Source organism: Asterias amurensis, chromosome 8 (genome assembly GCF_032118995.1).
Source record: "Asterias amurensis chromosome 8, ASM3211899v1".
Lineage (NCBI taxonomy): Eukaryota > Metazoa > Echinodermata > Asteroidea > Forcipulatida > Asteriidae > Asterias > Asterias amurensis.
The window spans coordinates 11739937-11762059 of record NC_092655.1 but is presented as its reverse complement, the minus strand read 5'-3'; the positions used below and the strand labels follow the sequence as shown (position 1 = coordinate 11762059).

The window sequence follows — 22123 nt, the reverse complement described above, 5'->3', positions numbered from 1 at the left end:
TGCATAACGCACAGCATTGAGTTCTATATACAAATCACAGTGAGATTGCCCACCAGATTTTTCTGATGATGACACCAAGTGAATGGGGTAAATATACATTATTGCTAAATTTTTACAGCATCGTTGCTCCTGTACAACAAAGTCTTTCCCTGTTTTCACTTCTATTGAACTCAATTTGAATCCCACTCTAGCTGATTAACCAATCCAATAAGCTCCGCCCAATTGGTATTGACCAATTACAACCCATTGCACCAACAAAAGTCTGACAAAATAAAGTGTGACATGCGTGCATGTATGCTTGGTGCGCGCGTCATTCAGAATGGCATTGGAGAGGTTCACATGTTCTTGCTAACACGTGCGCCGTGGGCGGAGCCTAATGGATCGGTGTATTGTTCCTTGTTCCACCCAAAGTTATTACAAATTTACCTAGCCAGTTTCCCTTGTGATTAATTGTACACGGTTTATATTTACTGTAATTCACAGGTCAACAAAACGCTGAAGGAAGACGTTCAGGACACCCTGGAAAGTTTGTTTAAAACAGCGGACGACTACTCCAACTATAGGTAATTAAACATTCATTGACATTGTTCATGAGTCACATCGACTGCAAGAGAAAAACGAGAAAGAGTTGATTTCGCCTTTTTTCTTTCTTTCTGGAATTGTTTACAAAAGAACCGGAAATGGAGGTCAAGTCGTATTATCTGTTTATCTTGGTGGATGTGCTTAAGAATAACAACAATAACTAGTTCTTTTTATATAGCACATTTTGCAATAACCGTGTCAATGCGCTTTACATTAGAGCCCTGGTCATTGGGCCAATGACATTGCTTTTAAATCTTTCTCAGCTCCCTGGGGAGTATACAGAGCTGCTGTATTGCCCCAAAGGTGTTTTCATACACAATATCAACCTCTACCCTCGCAAGTACCCATTTGTACCCCTGGGTAAAGAGATACAATTAAAGTGAAAAGCATCTTGCTCAAGGATACATGCTTTTTACTATCATATACTTCATGGCTAAATTGTATTTGAGACAGCAAAGCGTGTGCATGTAAGGCCAGGTTCGAAACGGCGACTTCGGCTACAGCTACTGCTACATCGCGTGCAACTGCTATTCTTCAACACTGGCAGACGCGCTAGCTGTAGCAGTACCCAAAACTGTTGTTTCGGATACGGCCTTATACTTGATATGGGCCCAAATTACATAGAGCTGCTAAGCACAAAAATTTGCTTAGCATGAAATTTCTTCCTTGATAAAAACAGGATTACAAACCACATTTCTTTTTGTTGCATATTGCTTGTTACTGGTATTCAGCTGTTGTTTGCTTATCCCGAAAATCCTGTGGAAATTTGGTTGGTAATCCTGTTTTTATCAAGAAAGAAATTTCATGCTTAGCAAATTTTTGTGCTTAGCAGCTCTATGAAATTGGGCCGTGGTTGGGACCAACTTGGTCTCAGAAGTTCCATTTGGCACTAGACTTGCACAGTCTATCACCAGAAAAAAACAAGTTTCTCTGCTTATCTGAAGCGTTGTTTTCCTATTTGTCTGTGTAGGTATTACGGTTTAATTGGAGTGACTTGCTTGACTCTACTGATCGTCTTATTCAATGTTATCGGTATCGCCATGGGGAGCTTTGCTTACAAAGATGTGTTACCCACCGAGCGCACCAGAATGTCCAATGCTGGCGGTAACGTGCTCATTGCGTAAGTACCTTCTCTTTTGAAGCGTTTTGGAACGCTTTTTGGGTGTTTTTGGGGGTGTTTTTGCTTGTTTGAATGATCTTCCCATCAGGGGAACTCGGCAAACTCCCTCAAAGGGATATAAAAACCAAGCTTGCAACAACCAATCTCTCTCATACAAACATTTGTTTAACGTCTATGATTAAGAATTACACAAATCCAGAATTTGTGATTCAGTAACTAGACGACAATATTTATCAGAGATGTGATTTCTCCGGCTTTTGCCGGATTTCCGGCTTTTTCGACTCAAAAAGTCAACCAACGTGAATCATGTGAATCCGTTGAGAAAATCGGGGGGTAGATTGTGCTAATTAATTATTCATGTTGAGTTTTGCATGCCGAAATGTATTTAATTGGTTTTATGATGAACGTTCTACATTAAATTGTATTGCCATATATGAGAACGAGGTGGAAACAGAGCGCTGGGTCAGACGGGATTTTTATTAAATGACGCTAAGAAGACGCATAAGTTGTGATCGTTCTCACATTGGACCCGTACGGTTTGTTGTTTTTACTGGGTAGGAGCGTGCTTCTTTCACCAAGTCTAGTTCCTATTAACGCGTGTGCTGTGCTTGCGTAGTAATGGAATGGGGGAACAGACTCAATGTGTAGCAGTGACCTCGTTTTGTGTCTGCGCAATGTGCGGTGGTTTTTCGCATGGTGATAACTGCGCAAATTTAAAAAACTCGAAATGCACGAACAATTTAGAAATTGCGCGTCGCCAATGCGAGTAGAGCAACGAAGCTGGAGCTTCTATTTTTGGTTTGCGTGCACAATATGGCAGCATTTGCCAGCCAACGTCCGTCCACGTGTACGTGTGGCCACACCGATACAATCCATATGACGTACGACTGTTTTTGAGGATTCGTACTGTCATGACTGTTGTCTCGTCAGCCAGTCGCATCGGCATGGCGGCGAAACAAACTTTGCCGAGGGGAGACCCATCAGTTCGAGACCTGGAAAAAGGTGTTCAAAATAAATTCCGCTGGAGTTGGCTGGAGGAGTCGGGCACTGTTGACGGACTTGAGATTCATTTGCATCAGTGCTAACTGCTATGAAAAATTTGTGACCGCGGCTAGAAAAGTGATAGGTACTTACTGTGATGCGTGATGAAACCATCATCTCCGGGTCTGTTTACCCAAGGCTACAACAAGTACAATGTATGATTTCACTTTTCCCTTTACACGCAACAAGAAGTCTGCCACTGGAAATGGCAGATTATTTTAAACACAGAGTAAATTTGGCAATGATTTTGTGTTTTATTTTCAATGTTATACTTTTCTGAACAAGGGTTTCCCAGCTGAATTAGACTGCATCTAGACTTTGGCGGGCCCCGGACCCCACGCCATAACGGGCGAGCTTGCGCTTGCAATGATAGGACTCACATTTCCAGACAGTTTAAATTTTCAGGCTTTTTTAAGACAAGCAATCACATCCCTGATTTATTCATAGTCATTGTGAAGTCAGTGGTTAGCTGGGGGATTCGAACCCACAACCTTGTGATTGCAAGTCCTGCACAACTTCGACAACCGATTGAGCTAAAATTTTCACAGGTTTGTTAGTTTATGCGTATGTTGAGATACACCAAGTGAGAAGACTAGTCTTTGACGTTTACCAATCGTGTCCAGTGTCTTTAAACAGTAGCTAAAATAGTTAAACAGGTAAATCACACTATAGAGACAGTTGCAATGTCAAATGGTTCAGGGCAAGCTTTTGTGGCAACCTCCAGATGAGCAAACCCTGTTACCACTGTCCCATACACACCCATTCAAAATTGTGTATGAGTGTTCACAGCCTCTGTGCCTGTATTATTTTTCTCAACGTTTTGAAAAATAATTATAGTAAAGTGTCTTGCTCAAGGCAAAAGTGTTGCGACCGGGACCCGAACCCACACTCTGATGAACCCACACTCCGATGCTCATAAAGCCAGTGGACACTATTGGTAATTGTAAAAGACCAGTCTTCTCACTTGGTGTATCTCAACATATGCATAAAATAATAATCCTGTGAAAATTTGAGCTCAATTGGCCGTCAAAGTTCCGAGATAACTATGAAAGAAAAAACACCCTTTGTCACACACACTTGTGTGCTTTCAGATGCTTGATTTCAAGATCTCAAATTCTAAATCTGAGGTTTCAAAATCAAACTTTAGGAAAGTTACTTCTGTCTCGAAAACTACGTTGCTTCAGTGGGAGCCGTTTCTCACAATGTTTTATACTATCAACCTCTCCCAATTACTCGTTAATACCAAGTAAGGTTTTATGCCAATAATTATTTTGAGTAATTACCAATAGTGTCCACTGCCTTAAAAACCACTCTGCCATGATAACATGTTCTTTCTTTTTGTTGATTGGTAGGGGTGTGTTTTTCTCCCTCCTGTTTGGACCCATTCTCATTCTAATCTGCATGGTGATGTTTACTGCGTCTGGAACGGGAACTCTGAGTTGTGAACCTCTAGCATCGCTGCAAATATTTGAAAAGGTTTGCAAAGTAGTTGTTTATTTCATACATTTGTTTGCTGTTTGAGGTTTAAAGGGTAGGGCACAATGTCTACAGATTTACATTAATCTTACGTGGTTTGAAAATGATGATGGTAAAAAGCTTCCCTGAAAATATTACTTGCTGAGGAGCTGTAGTTTTTTAGAAATGAGTAAAACATTGCACAACAATTATTTTAGCCCTAAAAATGTATAAGATCAGTTGTTTTTATAAAAACTACAGCACCTCAGCAAGTAATATTTTAAGGGAAATTTCTACTGTACCATGATTATCTTCAAATTGTGTAAGTTTAATGTAAATCTGTGGTCATTGTGTTTTGTTTTACAAAAAGTACCCAATTACTACGTCTTTAAGAGGTCTCCTTTGTCCGAAGGACGAACGAAGCAATAATGGTCTTGCTTAAAGGAACACGTTGACCTTGGATCGGTCTAGTTGGTCTTTTGTAACGGTTTGTTATAAAATGCATATTGTTAGAAAGATATTTTAAAAGTAGAATATTGCGTGGTTTTCCATTTACCTTGTACGCCATGGTCAGCAATTTATGGGAGTCAAGTTTTGTACTCCCATAAATGGTCGACCGTGTTAGTTCGCAAAGTAAAAGTAAAACCACTCAATTTCGAGTGATACTTGTGTGGATCATTATATTCTACTTTTGAAACATCTTTCTACCCATATATGGATTTTATAACAAACGGTTACAAATGCTTTTCAAAGACCAACTCGACCGATCCAAGGCAACATGTTCCTTTAAGGACACAAGTGTCAAGATCAGAACTCAAACCCACACTCTGCTGATCAGAAACACCAGTGTTTGAGTCCAGTGCGATTGAATGATAGCTCACGCCACACCAGATAATGGCTCGTCATCACTAAACACCTTAAGATCTTTTAGTCAGTGTCCCACAATGCAAGCGATGAATAATCTTGAATCGTGGCGTGTCATGTCGTGGCTGAGCAGTTCATAGCACCAGACTCAGGCTCTGGTGTTTCTTGATCAGCAGAGTGTTGGTTCCAGTCCCAGTCGTGACACCTGTGTCTTTAACCAATACACTTAACCACGATGCTTCGTCCTTCGGATGTGATGTAAAGCTATTGGTCCTGTGTATTGTGTACATGTAACTTATCGTAGGAGAAAGGGTTCGCCCCGGTGTTCCTGGCTTGATTGGCAGCATATTGCGCCATAGCACCTTGTAAACCATAACATGGTGCTATGTATAAAGGAGTAGTCTCACCAACTGGTCTGGCTGGTTTGTTCAATTTTGAAAAGTGCTCGAATGGCAACATGAATTATGGCATAGTGACAGAGGTATACTTTAATGCATCAATTCCTTGTTTGTTTCTTTTTTTACTCCTAGAGTCATATTTTCTCCTCCATTTTTTTTTCTCCATGGCAGACCATCGATCAACCTGATTACATCAGCGATGGGTACTTCTTGGGAGAGCAACTGCTCCAGAATTCCTCTATTAACTTGACTGCTTCATCCATCCTGACCCAGTGTCAAGAGGACGCCACTCTCTACACAGCTCTGCAGTATTCAACAATATTCACTGTAGATGAAGTGCAAAAGGTAAACAGTCTTCTGATTTCACGCTTCGTAAATTGAAGGCGTGTCGAGGTTGATGGGTCTAGTATCCAAGCTCTGGTGTTGTCAGCAGCAGAGTGTGGGTTCTATACCCGGTCATGACACTTGTGTCCTTCAATTCAATTCAATTCAAGTCAATTCACATTTATATCCACAAAACATTTCCACAATATTATATAACTACATGTACATGTAATGCATACATGTACATGTAACATACATGTATATACATGTATATAAAATCCAGAAACAGAATAAACTGGCGGGAAGCGCATGGAGGCAAAGCCCAAAATATGCCAGGTAGCTTGTAGCGGTTTGCCTTTACATAACAAAAGACTAAAGGTACACTGTACATGCTTAGGGCAATACAATAACGAAACAAACAGACAGTCAGACAAACAGACAGACAGACATACATGTACCAACAAACTACTAAATGACAAAGTAAGCAAAGACTCGTGAGCAAGGCACTTCAAGCCCTTTTCACACTGCATCTCTTATCCCTGCGGAATACAGCCCAGAGGAAGCCGTGTGAGTTGTTTCCCACCATGGTTACCCCGGCACACTGTCCCATTCTAGATCCCTAATCCACAGGGCTCAGTTGCACATTTCAAGAATACACCAGGGCCCAATTTCATAGCGCTGCTCAGCGGCCGATTTTGTGCTTACTGTGCAATTTCTATTTCATACATGTACATGTAGCGCTGCTAACCGTAAGCACACGAAAAGGCATGCTTATCACGAAAATTAATAACATCACAATGCAAATCCACGGTAAACACGCAATATGGCGGCCCAATTTTTCTGCTAACCTGTGAAATACGCTATTAGGCTTAAGCAAATTTTTGTGCTACAGTAAACACGCAGATTGGCCCAATTTTTATAGAGCTGCTGAGCGGCTGATTGTGTGCTTACTGTGCATTCTTCATTTCATAGCGCTGCTAATCGTAAGCACACAAAAAGGCATGCTAACCTCCCGGTGCTTACATGTACATGTAGTGCACGAAATTAAATGACGTAACAATACAAATCCATCACGAACGCGCAACACCTTTGCAAAATTGTCTGCTACAGTAAGCACAAAAATTTGCTTACCGCTAAGCAGCGTTATGAAATTGGGCCCTGGTTTTGCCGCTTACCCCTTATCCGAAATAGAGGTGGCTATTTCCCGGGTTATATTGAATTCTCAGATAGTACATTAGTAGGAGGGTTAAATTTACTATACATGCTATAGTGCAAGTTTTGCTCATATCTTCTGTCATTATTTACATACATACATACATACATACATACATACATACATCGTACATACATACATACATGTACATACTTACAATACATGTAAGGCATTTAAGAAGCGCCTCTACGTCAAGAACACAGCGCATAAGGTTGGGTATAAATAATGTTTGATACACATCTTGAATGTGCATAGAGAGTCAGATTCCCTGATTGAGATGGTGAGTGCACTCCAGGTGTGGGGAGCAAAATGATAGAAGGTGCAACTTGATACAGACTTAAGAAGCTTGATTGAGTTTGGTTCCATTATTTGTTTATATTTTGTAGCAACTTGATGAAGCAAAGCTAGCTTCTTCAGATAAACTGAAGAGTGCTATTGTATTGCCAAATATAGACCTCTACGACCCAACTTTGGAAAGCAGTCTAACTGGAGCTGTTGACAGTATTGACCTGGGAAGTATAGATCCAGATACACTCAAAATGGTAAGTTAAATGCGAGGTCGTTTAGTTTGTGCACCGACTTCATTAAACTTAGAAGGGTCTGTATAATAATATTAATAATAATATAAATAAGACTTATAAAGCGCATTTTACAATATACATTGTGCTGGTAAGAGAGCTGTGAAAAAGTAGGTTTATGAGCGAGAAGAGAATAGATATGTTTTAATTTACTCTTGAATGTCTGGAGTGTGTACGTTTTGTAATGACTCTGAAAATTACAGCAGTGGTCTTTAGCAGTTTTGGATAAGACAGTTTAATGCATTTTGAGAAACTCTTCTCTTTGAAGTACTGCAGTCACTGCAATTATGTCAAAAATATCTCATTTTATCCTCCATAAATGGGAATCTGAAAAGCATAACTGTCAGTAACACTCCTCAGATTCTGTGTTCCTATTAGGGATTATTCTTCCTGCGTGAACATATTCACTCTGAACTTGATATCTCAAAAACGCAACCACCTTTTGAAATGAAATGGTTACAGGTTACAGGTTGTTTATAAAACAATCAAAGCAGTTCCAAACACCAAAGGTATACTTTTCAGGTAGGAAAAAATCTCAAATAGCAGCAAACCACTGTTACTCAAACAGAGATAGCGTCAGAGCACATCCTCATCAGCTCTAACATGTCTCACAGACCACTAAAGAAACTTTGTGTTTCTGCTCAAAAACTTCCTTCCTTCCAGTTGCAAGGAGGAATTACAGTTGGGGGATCATTTAGCCCTGACGGTATATCACTTAAGTATTATACTACAGTGACGTCCTGGATAGCAGGGTCCATTTCTAGGGCGGAAAATTTTCAAAGCTTCATAACTCAAATCTTACTTGCAAGAAGCCACTAATTTCAACAGATTCACATTCCATGGCAGCATGCATTTTTCTGCGGTGGGTTTTGGTCGTCAATCCCTCACAAATCCCGTTTTGATCGAATTCGCACAGTCTGCCGTGCGTACGCAAGATGCGCGACGCGCATATCTTGTATTGCGTTTGCATGTTAACGCTGAGTAGTCAAGATGCAGTGACCAACAGGACGGATTTGTTTATGTCTTGTTACACGCGAATGTACGCGTACGCACGGCAGCAGATCATGCAGAGGACCATGCAGAGTAAATTTTTGCAGACTTGAGTTTTTTTTTAATGGGCATGACTACACGTATGTTGTATCCACCTCTTTAGTAATAAGAAAAATTGTGTATTCCGCCGTTTTTTTATTGTTTTATTTCTTTATCTTTTCCATTTACAGATGTTGGATACGAATGTAACAGTTGAAAATTTGAATGAATTTGCTTCAAAATTGGACATTGAGAGCGAAAAAACTGTTAACATTGTAAGTACACTTTTCACATTGACTGACTACAAATGTATGTATTTATACTCCTGGTTAGAGAGAGGCACATTATGGCTTAAAGTCTTGCCCAAAGCTTCTAAGCACAACAATAATATGCTTTCCAAAATACTAAGTCACAAGTACCATACATGTAGTGACAGGTTTCCCGCTCATTTTCACTTAGACGAAAAGCTTTAGGCAACTTTTTGTGCTAATAGCTGGATTAAGATTTGAACCCACATAAAGAAAACTTACCATAAAGTACGTCCTTATCTTGCTTTGACACATTGTTGGTGGGTGCGTTAGGTTAGCTTCCCTGGGTCGACCCCGGTCTGCCCCAATCCTGTGAAATCTCTGCTTTAAAGCGGATTTCCGCTCTTTTTAATTTTACCAGTCCGCATTGTTCGTGGGTTCCCCTTTTTCTCGTTCCTTGTTTTTCTTGCGGGCTCCGCTTTTTTCCCGTTCCGTTTTTATCTCCTTTTTTTTTACATCTGAAAAAGATCGTCAAGCAGCACATACATGGAATCGGGAAGCACTTTCCTTGCGATTTGATTTTGACATGTGAGTCGGTGGCTAGACCCATTAAAATGCTCCGTGTTGGTCTTTTATTGGAGCCGTTGTTGTTAATTTTTCGTTTAGCACGATGTCTGTTTTACATGTACTTCAATGTCATATTTCCATTGCACCAATAGAGGGCGCTTTACTAAAATGCCAACACCTCAAGACAAGATTAGGCACACATGGTTTTCCCCCACGTGACATACAGTGTATGTTTTTGCGACAAGTAAAATATATGGCAGTCGACGACGATGACTCATCGGGCTTGTGGATTTATTTCTAAAGGAATGCTACAAAAATATCTTGAAACTGATGATGTACAATACATTGTTACATGTATTGACACTATTGGAGTGCAATGTGTATACAAAGAAGTTTACCCAAAGCCTATAGTGTTTAAGTATTGTGTCCACCTTACCTCAAAATGGCTGCTGAGGTATTTCATTCAAATGACAAAAACAAAAGACCACTGGGCTCATCCTAAAATGAGTGTCCTAATGGCCTGATACTAAAATCGTAGGACTCGGGCCTGTGGTCCTGTGTTAATTATGAGCCCTGAGTGGACTCAGTTTAAATTGCTTTTTTTCTCTTGCAATTTTATAACAGGCAATCAAAGAACAGCTTCAGAACATCAGTCTTGAGATACGGAGAATTCAAAATGACTTTGTCACTCCCATCGATGTCAACAAGGTGAGAGTTTAACTTTGTAATGTGCCGACTGGTTGCTAGCGACCAGCTTAAATCCCTTCAGAAAAATAGCAGTTGTAAAACGAAAACAATAAAGATCGCACAGCCACACAGTTGTTCGAATGGGAAAGAGGACTCTTGAGGGTGCTATTGTCACCTGTTTTATTCGTGCAGAAGCGCATTGTTAACCTGGTTGGAGAAGAACTAGGATCTACACTACAACCCCTTTCTCACCGAAGTTCTGTAGCCAGTCTCTCTCTGTTTTACAGATATTTCCATAGTACATGTAAATGTTCCACCAGTCTATCCAACCTTGTTCCTCCTGTCAGGGTGTTTGAGCGCGAGACCAGGCTTTCTGCTTGTTGTCATCCTTTATCTGTGGACGTGCCGAGATGTAGAACAAAGAGCTACTCCAGTAGCTTTTTCCCTCGTTTTGCAACTCTTTGGAACTCCTTGCCTGGTGCATGTTTCCCTTCATCCTATGATCTGCCATCTTTAAAGAGGAATACCAATTCCTACCTTCAGCTCCACTGAGTTTATGCAATTCTATGTTTTCTTCCTTGTAGCCGTTTTCCTAGAGTGGCTTTAAGCCTTGTTTTGGGGGAACTTGCATTAATTTTTTTTTTTTTTAAACAGTGTAAAGTGCCTTCGAGCATCAAGCCTGTTTTGACATTTAACTTTGTTTAATTTATTGTCCGTAGATGTTGATTGTGTACAATGCTGAGGTTCTCTATGCAGTAAATAAAACTCTTACGAACAACATCAGTAGCACTGCCTCTCAATTGAGTGAAGTGGATAAAGCAGTTAACTCAAACAACACTGAGGTACAACTACAGAATATAACAATAGCGTACGTGGACACCGTGTTCGGCTACGCTGACCAGTTTGTAGCACATATTGATGACCAGGTATGTTGCCATTTCAATTATTTTGGTGCATTTTTTTTATGCACTGGCGACCAGTCAGGCCCAAAAGTACACTTACAAATCAAATTAATAATTCATATTAATTTAGGTATATACATATTGAGTAGATAGCCTTAGCTGTCTGTCCAAACCGGACCTTCTTCAGAGGCATAAAACAAGGACAAACAAATACATTTCCATTTATAGAAAAAAAGAGGGAAAGGGATCAAGGGAAGGATCCAGAAAAAAAGCGGGAAATTTATAGCCAATTAAGGTTTTGTTTTAGAAACAGTTGGTGGCTGTGAACCAACAGAAGTAAAGTGTTGAGGACAAATGATGTTCAGTTTGAAAGGATGGTTTACTGCACCATAAAAGTGGTTTAAATATATAAATATATAAACATATATACATGTATTTTCTATAAATGGATACATATAATTGTTTCTACTTGTTTTATGCCTCTGAAGAAGGTCCAGTTTGGATCGAAGGCTAAAAGGCCATCTACCCTACTCATTATATGTACATGTATGTAATTGGATACAAGAAAAACCACAAAAGCAAAACCATAATCAAACCACAAAAGTAAATCTTTGTCCTCAAAGCATTTAAGAGTCCGTTATTAATTTTGGTGTCTCCCATCCACCAAAGTGTGCTAAACACTGTGCTTAGTGCTTGCTGTGTCATGCCGAAAATCCATGGACACAGAAAGCACTAAGGTTGGTTTGAACCCACAAATTCTGCATTCTACATGTAGTTAGACCAACCCCTGTTGCATTTGATAGTAAAAAGCATTTTGAGAAACATTTTACCGCAAAGTAATGTGGTCATGTTAAAAAATAATAGTTTTTATTGGCAAAAAAATTGAATCTGAGAAACGTTATCACATAATGCTTCTCATAGTGTGTATTTCTATTAGGGATTAATATTCTTCCTGCGTGGACATATTCGCTCCGGATTTTTGGCAATATCTCATTAACGCAACCAACTTTTTAAATGAATATGTTAGTGTTAATGTGTACATTTTCATTTATATACATAGGATAAAAGGCAGTTGACACTTTTGGTAATGACTCAAAATAATTATTAGCATAAAACCTTACTTGGCAACAAGTAAGGGGGAGAGGTTGATAGTATAACAAAATGTCAGAATCGGCTCCCTCTGAAGTAACGTAGCTTTTGAAAAAGAAGTAATTTTCCACCAATTTGATTTCGAGACTTCAGAATTAGATTTTGAGGTCGCGAAATCAAGCATCTGAAAGCACACAACTTCGTATGACAAGGGTGTTTTTTCTTTCATTAATTACACTCACAACTTTGACGACCAATTGAGCTCAAATTTTCACAGGTTAATTATTTTATCCATACATGTACAATGTACAACATGTATGTTGAGATACACCAAGTGAGAAGACTGGTCTTGACAATTACCAATAGTGTCCACTGTCTTTAAATCAATCGAACAGTTAAAAAAAAAAAGGGTATACTTTGCCATTAAGACGACAATGATATGGTATTTTTTCTCCATTCTTCTTTGGCAGTTGGAAAAGGACTTGGCGCAGTGTAAGCCAGTGCGTGATTTATATGACTCTGGAGTGAACTTACTGTGCTACTATGCCTTTGACTCATTGGTAAGATTTGCTCAATTTTCCGCACCTCTGCATTTTGACTAAAACAAATATTATAAGCTGCGACAGTGCAGGAAGAAAATACATTCAAGTATTGGTTTGATGTGACTCACACATAGATCCTTGCCGTTGTAGTTTTATTTTCCACAATAAATATAGACTTAAAAGAGGTACGTAAAGAGAGACTGTAAAAGAGGTCCACAGAAAAGCAGGGCATGTAGCGAAAAAATTATTAACTTGACCTGACAGTTATTTCACCAAACTCTTTTTTACCTGGATTAATCTTAGTACTTAGAACGACTTAAGTTCTGTATCCATATATGTTAGGACGCATTAAACCCTTCCTAAGAACGAGTCATTCGAGATAGAATGAATTCTAGTGTTTCGTGAAATTTGCTGCAGTAATAGTCTTTACTTATCTACACTGGTAAAAAAACTTGAAAAAATTTGCATCACCTTGAACAAAAATCATTCCAAATCAGACGTGCCCCTCAAAATGTCACTTCCTGACAGCTTAGTTTTGTTTTTAATTATGTTTTTAAAGATTTAATCCGATCCACTCCCAGGATTTAGCGGGGAAGAGAAAGTAATAGCACTCCTACATGATTTGCAATCTCAATTATTGGGGAATTTAATAAGCTGTCGCACACTGGGAATTAAAGTTCCCTTCCCTTGCCCGGTGTTTGGGGGAAGTCAGTCCCATGCGAACTGACTCATGCCCCCTTGGTTAACTCTAGGGGGAGCTCCTTCTTCACGCAAACCTTAAATGAGAATCAAATGTTGATTGCCCTTGCAGAATGACTGAGGTAGGGGGTGTCATGTCCGAGCAGTTAAGAGTATCAAATTAAAGTTCTAATGGTTTAGTCATCGGATGTGGGTTCGAATCCCGGTCATGACACTTCACGCAAACTCTAAATGAAAAGTAAATGTGGAGTGCTCTTGAAGAGCGACAAGAAAGAGTGATACGGGGTGTCATGTCTGAGCAGTATCGATTTCAAGTTATTTTGAGGTTGCTGGAATTTTGAAGTCTCTGATGTATTTGTAATTAACAACAACTTTTAGTATACTGTGTACACCACTGTAGTGCAGTTTTACAAGAGCGTATCGATGCGCTTTACATTAGTGCCCTGGTCATTAGGCCAATAACTTTCCTTTAATCTTTCTCAGCTCCATGGGTTTTACATACAGCCCCGGGCTGCCATGGTGCTCACAAGAATTTTCAAACACAATATCAACCTCGAACCTTGCAGGTACCCATTTCTACCCAATTGTTAAGAAGCGCAATATAGTGTCTTGCTCAAGGACACAAGTACATGACCGGGACTCGAACCCACACCCGATGACTAAACCTCAAAACTTGATGCTCTAAACGCCTTTCTTCATTTGCTTCTCATTTTAATTTGTTTTTAATTGTACAGGATGTATTCTTAAGTCCAGTTTGGTTATCCCAGGCTTCTTTGTTTTTGGTTTTTATAACACTTTTTTATTGAAACAGTTTGATTGTAAATTATATTGCAATTCAGCCGTTAGTGCAGTGTGTGGACCGTTTTTGTGCATTTATAGAAAGCTTTTCTAACTACGCCTTTAACGTCAAGACAAAGGCCAGATAATGAGTTGCCTGGTCTCTGAATTGTGCCCTTGGCTTACAAATCAGAGACCAGGCAGCTCATTATCTGGACTTTGTCTTGACGTTAAGGGCGTAGTTAGAAAAGCTTTCTCTAAATGCACCCTCAATGTGGAGGGTCACGTTGCGATATAGTCAAAATCTGGACTATTGAGCGATATGGTGCTTTGACATTTTTCAATAAAAATCCCACAAACCATAATTTTACTTGTACTGTAAACATGTTCTCTTCATCAACAGAACACGTTGTGGTTCACCACGGGATGGTGCGCCATCTTCATCCTCTTCTCCATCTTCCTGGCCGTCAAGCTGGCCAAGTTCTATCGCATCATGGACGAGGAGGCCCTGCCCAAGGTCAAGAAGAGCAAGAAGGGAGCGTCGTCCCGGGGGCTGAGCGATCAGGAGATGGCGCTGGAGGACATGTCCGAAGACGGCCACACAGGTGATGGATGGATCCGTAGTAATAATCGCATGTATCACCCCCTTAGATCAAGAACAGACTCATATGGCCTGTAACTTGTTGTAGTTATTGCGTCAGGGACATGGTACAACATAGTACTATAGCCTCTGTTGCCCCTAGCATTATTGGCCTTGGTGCCCCTACAAAACTTAGGGGACAGAGTACAATATGGTTTCAATGCCTTGGTGCCCCTTCGAATGGCTGTAACTTGTTGCAATTCTTGCATCGGGGACACAGTACAGTATAGTCCCATAGCCGCTGTTGCCCCAAGTATTTGCCTTGGTGCCTCTTCAAAACTTGACTCATTTGGCCTGTAGCTTGTTGCAATCCTTGCGCTAGGGACATGGTACATGTACAATACAGTACTACTGCATAGCCTCTGTTGCCCCTAGTGCTGGCCTTGGTGCCCCCTTCAAAACTTTACTCGTACGGCCTGTAGCTTGTTGCAATCCTTGCGCTAGGGACAAGGTACATGTACATGTACAATACAGTACTACTGTATAGCCTCTGTTGCCCCTAGTGTTGGCCTTGGTGCCCCCTTCAAAACTTTACTTGTACGGCCTGTAGCTTGTTGCAATTCTTGCAAACACAGTACAATATGATTTCAGACCTGGATCTACACAGAGGCCGTAGCCTCTGTTGCCCCTAGTTTTGGCCTTAGTGCCCCGTCAAAACATTCCCATAGACTTGATTATTCAGTGGACACGCCCTTTAAAAAGGAAAATGGCCTTGTCCTCTCCAAAATGAAATTCAAGCTCTGAAAGATGAGAGTCCAGGGCTGTGGTTTAGTTTTTCTAATTACCAACATGATTTAAGTACTGTCCGAAATTTGTTTTAAAATTGGAAACCCCAAAAAGATTGCACTACCCACTGTTAGTTGCATATAGGATATATTCTATGTTAGGATAAAGATATAATTGCTTGTCTCTTTTCTCCATGGTTGAAGTTGCTTTAAAAAGCATGGCATGGTCTGTGTCGGTCGAAGCATTGCATGTTTTTGAGAGAACACAAAATAAACCATGTGGCCATACTGAAGTGTTAACGATCCAATGCACAGCATCAACTAGACTCAACCGCAGAGGGAAATAATTTTGCCCCTGTTAAAAAATTCCCCACATTTGTTGCTGTGTTTGCCATTATTAAAGCAGATTGGAGCCCCCCTCCTGAGTTTACCAGAGACTTATGTGAGAGCACCACAGGTTTTTAAAATTGTCAGAGGTTAGATTTTTACATTGAATACCAGTGCCTTGAAGATTATGATGTCAGTTATAAAGATATCGGATCTCCCAACTTGACCGATTTGGCATACTACTTAGGAACTGTACCTTTAAATTGATGTTCTTCATACATGTATGTATCATTTTTAAGATGCTGCTTTTTGTGGTAAATTTTCATGTCAAGAAGTGCACCATTGGTGGTACAAGTCTCTTGCATATTCTTTCCCCAACATGTATGGGCAAACTTAACGAAACGAAATCTTGCATAATAATGAGCATTTAGTTGTGAGATAGTCTGTTCCCATGTGGTCTGTTCTGGGTCTGCGTTATCGCATCAGCAATTATACACTCAAACTCATGAGTACAATGGAGGGGCTGGCAACCTGTCTATTAAGCTATAGACGATGTGACCTATGTTTACATTCAAACCGCCCTCTGTTGACAAAAAAACTATATACGTCATGTTTCGCCAGGCACTGAGTTGCGTAGTCGTAGTAAGATTGCGTACACTTTCTAGCTGGCTGCCAAAACACAAAGGTTTTGCCCGGCGGTATGCGCGCGAATCATGTTATGGTTTTCGTGTGACGTCAGAGGTCACATCGTCTATTGTAAGTGCATGTATTGGATTTCAGATTGTGTAGGGAATCTCATACAGTAGGTTACACGTAAGTACATCTTTGCTATGTTGGTTGTCATTATTGATGTCATGGCTGTGAAGTGCCGATAAAGATATCGATAAAGATATTGATAAAAGGAAGAATTGTGATATCCCTAGAAGATATCATTTGATATTTATTCTTAGACTCAAATTTAGCTGGTGTGACCTTCTGGTTGTGTATAGCTGTGACGGAAATACAACTGTTAGAAAAATAGGTCATCTGGATTTCTTGATTGAGGGTGACATAATTTTATTGACATAAATATAGTTGTCTGTGGTTTGTAGAAAGAGATCTGTGTCATGTCTGTAAGATGAATAGCTTAGTTGCAGATCATGAAAACATTTGACATAGTCATTGCCAGCCGTCTTGAGTCTTATTCCCTGAACTTTTTAGGTGTCGTTTGCACACAATTCGGAGGTAACCAGACTAGTTTTGTCTGCTTGCAGTGGTAACTTCACTTTTAATTGTCAACGTTTCTTGTTTCGAGTTAAATGAAAACTGAGCTCCATGCAGTTTCTCATTTCTTTCTAGCTAGGAAAGAAATAGTGCACAAATAATGGAGCTTTCCCGTAATGTTATAAAGCTTGTACATTGATTTTGGCCCTAAGAAAAACTTCTGCGGCTTACATAAAATGTACATGTATACACCCGGCCGCTTATACACCGAAGATTACAGTATTGAGCAAGTTCAGATGGTGACTAGACTTGACTAACCAAAAACCATAGAGCACAGGGAGATTGACTTATAGCGAACAAGGCACTGGAGCATGATCAAACTATGGTCAATGTGAGAGCTGTACATGTACATGTACATGTACGTCACAGTACGTTCTGTTCAAGTAGTCAGTCACCAGAACTTGCTCATACATGTAGGTCAGTGTCACTGATGCATGCAGCATGCAAGCAACAGATGCCAGTCATGCCTGTGAGAAACAGACAACCTCTCTTTCATATAGCCTCACTTTCATTTCAACCGTGACCTAGACAGTTAGTTACCATTTTGTTTTATACACTACATAACTTTGAATCATTTAACCGTATTTTCAATGTCTAACTTGCATGATTTTGCTGGTGCGTTGTTTTTAAGCCACTCTTTGCCATTTTAGGCTCTTTAGTGAGCCCTTTGTTTGATGCAACTCCGCTATCGTTTTCTTTTACCTTGAGTTTGCAAGATTTAGTTTTTGCTTTCGCCGTTTTTAGTTAAGCAAATGTAATGTTCATGTATCGTTAATTTTGTGTTCACTTTTTATGTTGTAATCATTTTTACTGCATGAGTTTTCACCCTGTTACCCGCTGCTTCAAAATTTATCATCGGAAAATATTTCCAATGCATGCCTGAAATATTGTATTACCTCATTTTGTCATTTTGATTTTTGTGTATTACATGTACTTGTACACTCCTAACATCACTGCATGATCATTTTTGTTTCTGTACTGGTAACCCTTTGTAATAATGATTATTTGTAATTCTCGGTTAAAAGGTAGTGGACACTATTGGTAATTACTCAAAATAATTATTAGCATAAAACGTTTCTTGGTAACGAGTAATGGGGAGAGGTTGATAGTATAAAACAAACGGCTCTCTCTGGAGTAATGTAGTTTTCAAGAAAAAAAATGTCTACAAATTTGATTGAGATCTCAGATTTAGAATTTGAGGTCTCAAAATCAAGCATATGTGAAAGCACACAACTTTGTGTGACAAGGGTTGTTTTTCTTTCATTGTTATCTCGCAGCCTCGATGACCGATTGAGCTCAAATTTTCACAGGTTTGTTATGTTGAGATACACCCACTGTGAAGAATATAGTCTTTGACAATTACCAATAGTGTCCAGTGTCTTTAAGCTATTTTCAAAAGCTTTTTAATGTCTTTTTTAAGAGCTATTTTTTAATATACTGTTTTTTGTTGAAGCCGCTAGTGTTCTTACCTTTGACTCAGTTGTGGCTCGGAAAGCAAACATTTGGGGGAGAACTAAACCCTCCTCATCCGCATAATGTATCACAAAGCCTATTATTTTCTTAGGTTCATGTACAGTAGTTCCAGTGTAGTTCCCTGTTCGGAGGGAGGGAGCACGCCCCTCGCAGGCCTGGAATTTCATCTTTTGGAGGGCAAGGCCATTTTCTATTTAACAAAGGGCACTTCCTTTGGAAAATCTTTATGTGTATGGGAAACATTTGAAAGGGCACCAAGGTCAAGGCAAAGGGCAACAGAGGCCTTTGTTGCCTCCGTGTAATTTCAGTTCTACTCTTTTCGACATTCAAGATTTTGAGCCACATGTAGGTCAAAGGTTAGACTGAAGCCAATCCTTGTACTATGGTTGTGTCCGAAGTTACTGTACTGGCTGCAGCTATAGCCAAAACGCTGACAAGGACTATCCTTTAATTTAGCCAAAGACGTAGCCAAAGCAATTCAATGAGCTATGGTCTGTCTTTTGCATTTGCAAATTCTTATTTTTAGTTGCTTGGGTGGTGTGGTACATGTACAAACCTACTAGAAATGGGTAGGAAGAAACCATAAGTAAACAGTAAACTTGTGGGTACAACCATTTGTAAACTGCTCTTTAGTGGGAGTGTTGGCTCTAAAAAATGATGGGGTGGTCTTAGCCTGGACATCAGGGTACATTTCTGGGGCGGAAAATTTTCACAGCTTCATAACTCAAATCTTACCTGCAAGAAAGCACCAATTTCAACAGATTCACATTCCATGGCAGCATATGTTTTTCTGCGGTGGGTTTTGATCGTCATATATTCTTCACAAATCCGTCATTTTCATGAAGTTAGTGCAACGTTAAGGAATTCCCGTTTTTGTTCGTACTCTCACAGTCTGCCGTGTGTACGCAAGACGCACGACGCGCAAATTTTGAATTGTGATGGTAATGTTGTGCAGTCAATATACGGTGACCAAGAATTCATGCGTCTAAGCTTGCATCATGCGTCTTGCACTTGAATGTATACGTGTACGCACGACAACAGACAACACTGTGAGAAAACGATCGAAACTGGAATTTTTTAACGTTTGAAGCTGCATTATTTCATGAAAATGACGGATTTGTGAGGAAAATATGAGGACCAAAACCCACCGCAGAAAAATGTATGCCGCCATGGAATGTGAATCTGTTGAAATTAGTGGCTTGTCGCAGGTAAGATTTAAGTTATGAAGCTGTGAAATTTTTCCGCCCCAGAAACGGGCCTCAATAGTTAGGACTCTGTTCCTGTGTACAGAGAAAGAGTCCTATATAGGGCTAGGGTGGTCTGTACGTTTTAAACAGTATACTCTGCTCGTCTTCTCTCTGCTCATCTTCTCCTGAAGACGAGCAAAGTATACTGTTTGAAATGTCGAGACCACTCCATCAAAAGAGATTTATACATGGTTGTACCCGCAAGTTTACTATTATTTATAGTGTCTTCCTACCCACACCATGCAAAGCTTCAAACAAAACTTATAAGAAATGAGTGTTGAAAATGTTGCGTAACTAACGCAAGGTTTTTACTGTTTGTACATAAATTTGAATTATTAGAGTTTGTGAATTTGTACTAATATCGTCTCAGCAGGTACTATTGGCAGCAGGTTTTTCTAAGTTGTCGGAAATTATTCCAATCATAATCTACTGTATTGGTGCTAATGTTTTTCTAATGGGTACTATTTATGCAATGATTCTTTGTCCGTCCGTTCAAACGATTTTTACCATAAACGTTGAAAACTTTTGCGGATAACAGATTTTCAGCCATTGCTAAACTAAAATATGCAATATTAAGGATAATTTTTAATCAATTTTGGTGATAATTGCCGATTGACGGTAGTTAAATACATACATTCCAAAATGTGCAAGATCAAAGATGCTGCAATGAACTAAACCATTTTAATGGTCTTTCATTTTCTTGAGTTCTGCAATGACAATTTGTACGCCTTTTTTAGCGTGAGGTTAGAGACTTGTAAATCTTTCCCCACTCACATGAGGACTCTGTCTATTGGGAAATGAGAACATCACAAAATTTAATTTTGTCATTTCCCGTCCTCTTTATCACACTAGAAGCTCAAGAAAAACAAACTGAACATTTTTAATCTACAAGTTTCTCGATCCAGTGTATATATATCATGGATACTGAAACAAATTTTATGAGAAAAGTATAACAATGTGCCTTTTTATAGTAACTTTCTATCTTCTTTTTTAAATCAAAACAATTTATTGTAAATACATGCATTCATCATTCAGTCATACACGTGTTAGATTTAAATGATGTCTGGTACCATGCCCTCTTCAGTCACAAGTGAATGCTCAATTTGAATTCCTCAGACTAATTCTCATGGATTCCCACATGGTGCAGGGCGAGTTTTTCTTAGTACATAAAAGACAACCAACGCCATTTTCTTTAAGCAAACTTGAACCCTTGATTCTGATTTGTAAGTGCATAGCAACAAGAGTGTGGTACTATGCAATATTGCTTGATCCAACTAACTCAGCGTATTGTGCTGCATATATTTTAAGTTGCACGTCAAATTGGCTTGATCACATTCAAGATTGTGGAATACAGAAAAACTTAACGCCTCAGTCCTGCGCCTTGCCGTTTCTCTTATTCCACTTTTACTTGTGCTGGGTGTCGATTTTGCTAGAATAAACATTTTGTTTAATATTGATGTGTGCTCATGCAAAAGCACTGCACCATGTGACATTCATGGCAACACTGGATAATGTCTGAAGATTTCTAATAGACCGATCCATCAAGCTCTGTCCCATTGCGTATTGACCAATCACAATGCAACGAAGGTCCGACACTAAGGTCCGACATGCGTGCGCGTATCTTGGGGCGCGGCAGAGTTGTGCAGAAAGGCATTAAAGAGCCTCACATGTTCTTGCTCACACGTGCGTCGTGGGCGGAGCCTACTTGATCGGCCTATTGAGCATTCACTGGTGACCAAACTAAGGCTTTTATACCAGGCATCATTTCAATCTAACTGGCAAACTGATGATTCACAAAAGTACTTATAGTTTCATTTCATATTTCGATTTCCATACATGTACATGTATATTCTCAGACTGATCAGTATCTATCAATTTTTTTAATATCAAAAATCATTTATTAGAGTAAAAACTAATTATAGGAGTGGTGTGTTTCAAGAATGAGCTGCTGGGTTTTAATTTTTTCTTTTGTGAGGTTGTTTCTTATTTAAATTATGACTATCTTGTGATAATTTGGAAATATTTTTTTAACGAACATCACACATGTGGGTCAATAACCTCCAGCAAGTGTTGGTCCAGTTGGTAGCTGGAGGAGTGCCTTGTTTCTAAGCTCTGCTTACAGCGCGGAGCTGTTCCCATTGGACTTTTTAGCAACCCTGTTAAATTACCATGGCTGCGCGGGAGTCTTCCACGACCTCTTTTGTAAGTTTTACACCACGGTCGCGCTAAGTTGACAGGAAGGTTGGTTTACCATGCGTCCCATTGAATTAATTTTGTTAAAGTTGCTTTACTTCTCAAAAAAAAAAAGTCCAGTGTGAACCTGGCTTTACTTT

General features: G+C 39.6%; 1 protein-coding gene across 1 annotated transcript in view; it reads left to right on the top strand.

The window, feature by feature from the left end:
- Positions 1-22123, top strand: part of LOC139940329 (prominin-1-A-like) — a 105344-nt gene that overhangs the window by 63085 nt on the left and 20136 nt on the right. Inside the window, exons 11-20 of the mRNA XM_071936535.1 lie at positions 484-563; positions 1553-1702; positions 4096-4219; positions 5632-5805; positions 7384-7539; positions 8796-8879; positions 10044-10127; positions 10826-11032; positions 12568-12657; positions 14519-14720. Coding sequence (XP_071792636.1) covers positions 484-563; positions 1553-1702; positions 4096-4219; positions 5632-5805; positions 7384-7539; positions 8796-8879; positions 10044-10127; positions 10826-11032; positions 12568-12657; positions 14519-14720 — 1351 coding nt within the window. The remainder of the gene's footprint in view (positions 1-483; positions 564-1552; positions 1703-4095; positions 4220-5631; positions 5806-7383; positions 7540-8795; positions 8880-10043; positions 10128-10825; positions 11033-12567; positions 12658-14518; positions 14721-22123) is intronic.